The sequence below is a fragment of the Dermacentor silvarum genome, chromosome 1 (assembly GCF_013339745.2).
Source record: "Dermacentor silvarum isolate Dsil-2018 chromosome 1, BIME_Dsil_1.4, whole genome shotgun sequence".
Classification (NCBI taxonomy): Eukaryota; Metazoa; Arthropoda; class Arachnida; order Ixodida; family Ixodidae; genus Dermacentor; species Dermacentor silvarum.
This window is the reverse complement of record NC_051154.1, coordinates 159,901,861-159,905,263: the sequence shown is the minus strand read 5'-3', so window position 1 is coordinate 159,905,263 and position 3,403 is coordinate 159,901,861. Positions and strand designations below refer to the sequence as shown.

Genomic DNA, 3,403 nt, shown 5'->3' with positions numbered 1-3,403 from the left:
CCCGGTCGGTTAGTATAGTTCGCATTCTGTGGTCGTTCGCACTCGAGTTTGCTTTGCGGGCACATTTTTCTCACTTCTCTCGGCACTTGTCACTTTCTCGGACTCGGCCCGTTATCTCCAATGGTCACAGCGGCCAAGCAAAAAACGAAAGCTCGGCGACACGCGTGCGCGGAGCGCGAAAGCCCGAGAAAGTCCTCCGCTGCTGAACAGGGGCACCTCGGCGATGGAGAACGATTGGTAAACGTGTGCGTACGGTTCCATATCTTCCTCGCGGGGGACCTTGGGCTGCCATCAAGCGCTGCCGAACTGCGGCTTCGCGGGGCCTTGAATTTTTTTTTTTTTTTCTTCGCGCTCCACTTCTGCAGGCTCCAGAGCGGCCAGCGTGTCTCAGCAGTGGCGGCGAGGGAAGCGCGACCGTCAGAACCCGCTGTCCTCTTCCCCGCAGACCACGCCTCGCCTCTCCCAGCTTGGAAGGCGGTCCTCTACGAGCCGCGGTTTCCCTATAAAAGCGACCCGGGGAGACCCCCCGTTCATGTCATGACATTTGCTCTTGTCCCAGCTATCAAAGCAAGCAACATGAAGGCTACGGTGAGTGGACCGGTTTACCGCCAATTCAGTTTCGTACTCCGGGAGAAGCTAACGCGGATGAACCGTAGAAACCGGACCGGCACGGAGTCCGTGCCGCTCCTGTGTTTCTGTGCGTTGTGCCTCGCTCGAAGATGCATGCATCACTTCGCTTTTGTATTCGAGGTACAGTCGGTGTTATTCCTTGCTCAGATAAGCCGTTACGTCTTAGCGGACTCTACCTGCGCTATAAATGACGACGCTGGCTTCTGACTGGCTTTCGCAGCCATTCACGTAAACTGTGCATGATGTGTAATTGGTGTTTTGTCCTGATGCTTTTAGTTTGTGTTCTCCTGTGTTTTCTATGTTCTTTATTGAGAAGTCACTAGATATAGCTCTTGAAGGGGCGTCAAGATGGGACAGTTCACCGCGGTGGTGTCGACATTGCCACTTCTAGCAAAAGTTTCTCGCGAGATCAAGTTTCTTTCGCTCAAGCCCGACAACATATTTGTTGTGTGTGTGTGTGTGTGTGTGTGCGTGCGTGTGCGTGTGCGGGTGCGTGTGTGCGTGTGTGTGTGTGTGTGTGTGTGTGTGTGTGTGTGTGCGTGTGTGTGTGCGTGTGTGTGTGTGTGTGTGTGTGTGCGTGCGTGCGTGCGTGCGTGTGTGTGTGTGTGTGTGTGTGTGTGTGGTGGTGTGTGGTGTGTGTGTGTGTGTGTGTGTGTGTGTGTGTGTGTGTGTGTGTGTGTGTGTGTGTGTGTGTGTGTGTGTGTGTGTGTGTGTGTGTGTGTGTGTGTGTGTGTGTGTGTGTGTGTGTGTGTGTGTGTGTGTGTGTGTGTGTGTGTGTGTGTGTGTGTGTGTACTTCTTCTGCTGCGCTTTCCGTTTTATTGAAAGATTGTTAAACATATTGTGTTGTGCAAAATTAGCATTGCGATGTGCCAGTTTTTATTATTAAACTCTAACTTCGGCTTATCGCTAATGTTGCTCAGAAGACATGTGCTGAAGTAATAGCAACGAGTTGACAACTGTAGTTAGATACGACCATGCGAGCGACTTGTCCGCGAGGCAATTCATGCTTCCTTGGAGGACATCGTTTTCTATTGACGCTGGGTAATTGCTGAGGCAACTAAGAAATGTCTAAGGAAAAATTGATGATGCCCTCATCACCAATGTTAAACAGAATTAATTTAGTTCCAATAAAATGTACAGAACAAGGGCTGCAATGATAATTCTGAGAAGTGACAAACAGAAAATAATTATGACACATAAGCAGTCATGATCAGTCATGATCCCCAACCAGGTGGAACTATCTTAGCAAGCAACATGAAGACTACGCTGAGTGGACCGGCTGCAGGCCAATTTAATTTCGGCCTCTTCGAGAAGCAGAAACTGTGTTTCTCTGCATTTTGCCTCCCTTGAAGATGGTTCAAACATGATGTCTCCACCAAAATGTAGTCGGAATGACTTAACTTGCATGCAATCGCTACGTTTTAACGCTGTACTTAAAGCAGGGCTCGTAAAAGCCCTCTCTCAGGTGTGTCTAGTTCATCGGCCTCTGTTAACTTCGCAGTTCTTCCTCGTCTGCCTGGCCGTCGTCTTCGCTCTGGCTACAGCCGGTGGCTTTGGCTACGGAGGCTACGGAGGCTTCGGGCGCTTCGGCGGTGGCTATGGTGGAATCGCCCTAGTCAGGGGCTTCGGCTACGGAGGCTATGGAGGCGGATACAGGGGATTCGGCGGCTATGGAGGCGGATACAGGGGATACGGCGGCTATGGTGGATACGGTGGCTACGGATTCGGCAAGGGCTTCCACGGATAAGCGTCTCCACCAGAATGCACCAGCGGAGAGTCGTCTCAAGCTCTCAATGCTGCCGCCAGCGACACACGCTCTACGTGAAGACGTCCGGAGTAGTGTGTCAGCAGTCATCCCGTTCCTGCGCAAACGAGCGCCTCATGCTCATGACCATCAGCCAAAAATAAAGGTCCGGTTCCACCTCCAAAGTTGTTGTTTCGTTGTACCTGATTCAACCTGAGCGAAAACTGCCGCAGACTAACTTATACCTTCCAACAGAACCCATGTCACTACGAGTATAAATGTTATTGAGTCCTCAGCGCTGAGTCTTCCTCGCCAAACTGCTGATGCTAGAAGGCTATAGACGGCGAAGACAACAGCTGACCTCCTCTTCCAGATTATTTGAGCTTTGCGAATAAAGCAGGAGGGCCGACTAGACATCCACGAGTTACGATGATGCGTGCATTTTATTATTTTCATCTGAAAAAAAATATAATTATCTCGGACCAACATGGCCATTGTTTCTTTACACTCCAAAAAAAAATCTATGCAGAAATTTGAACACTGGTAAAGCTTATAAACACAAGAAAAAGTTGAAAAAAATGACAAGAGTTTTGAAGAACTACAAGTCCAGTCTGTACCTGAAATACGATGAAGGAACTTATACGTTTGTTCATTAAACAAATTTGCAGGAAATCGCTGGTTTAACTTGTTAACCTTATGTATTCCAAGCAAATGAGTGGCGCTATTGTTAAGCTGTTGCAACTTAGTTTTGTGACTGGATGTTAACTTTCGACAATCTGGTTTTGACGGCAAAATCATGGACTGAAAGTCTTGAAAGTATGTTCCGGAGTTCTTCCCCATCAAAATATTGCCATGGTAGCCACTGCTCTTTGATCTGCTTGAAGTCTCGTGGTCATCCTGCTAGAGCGACAAAAGACCGTACACACCATAGACTGCATAGTTGGCCTATACTGTCAGTCCATTGTTTGCTTCAGCACGGCGTGGCATAGCCTCCGACATCCTGGGGACAAAGTTTCTAGACTAAATCT

The 3,403-nt window shown here is 49.0% G+C and overlaps 1 protein-coding gene across 1 annotated transcript; it reads left to right on the top strand.

Annotated features, from left to right (window-relative positions):
- Positions 1 to 377: 377 nt before the first annotated feature.
- Positions 378 to 2,560, top strand: LOC125942708 (neuropeptide-like protein 31). Its single transcript, XM_049660985.1, has 2 exons — positions 378 to 588; positions 2,133 to 2,560. Exons 1-2 carry the CDS (start codon positions 538 to 540, stop codon positions 2,376 to 2,378), a joined length of 297 nt encoding a protein of 98 aa, XP_049516942.1. The 5' UTR covers positions 378 to 537; the 3' UTR covers positions 2,379 to 2,560.
- The last annotated feature ends 843 nt before the right edge of the window (positions 2,561 to 3,403 follow it).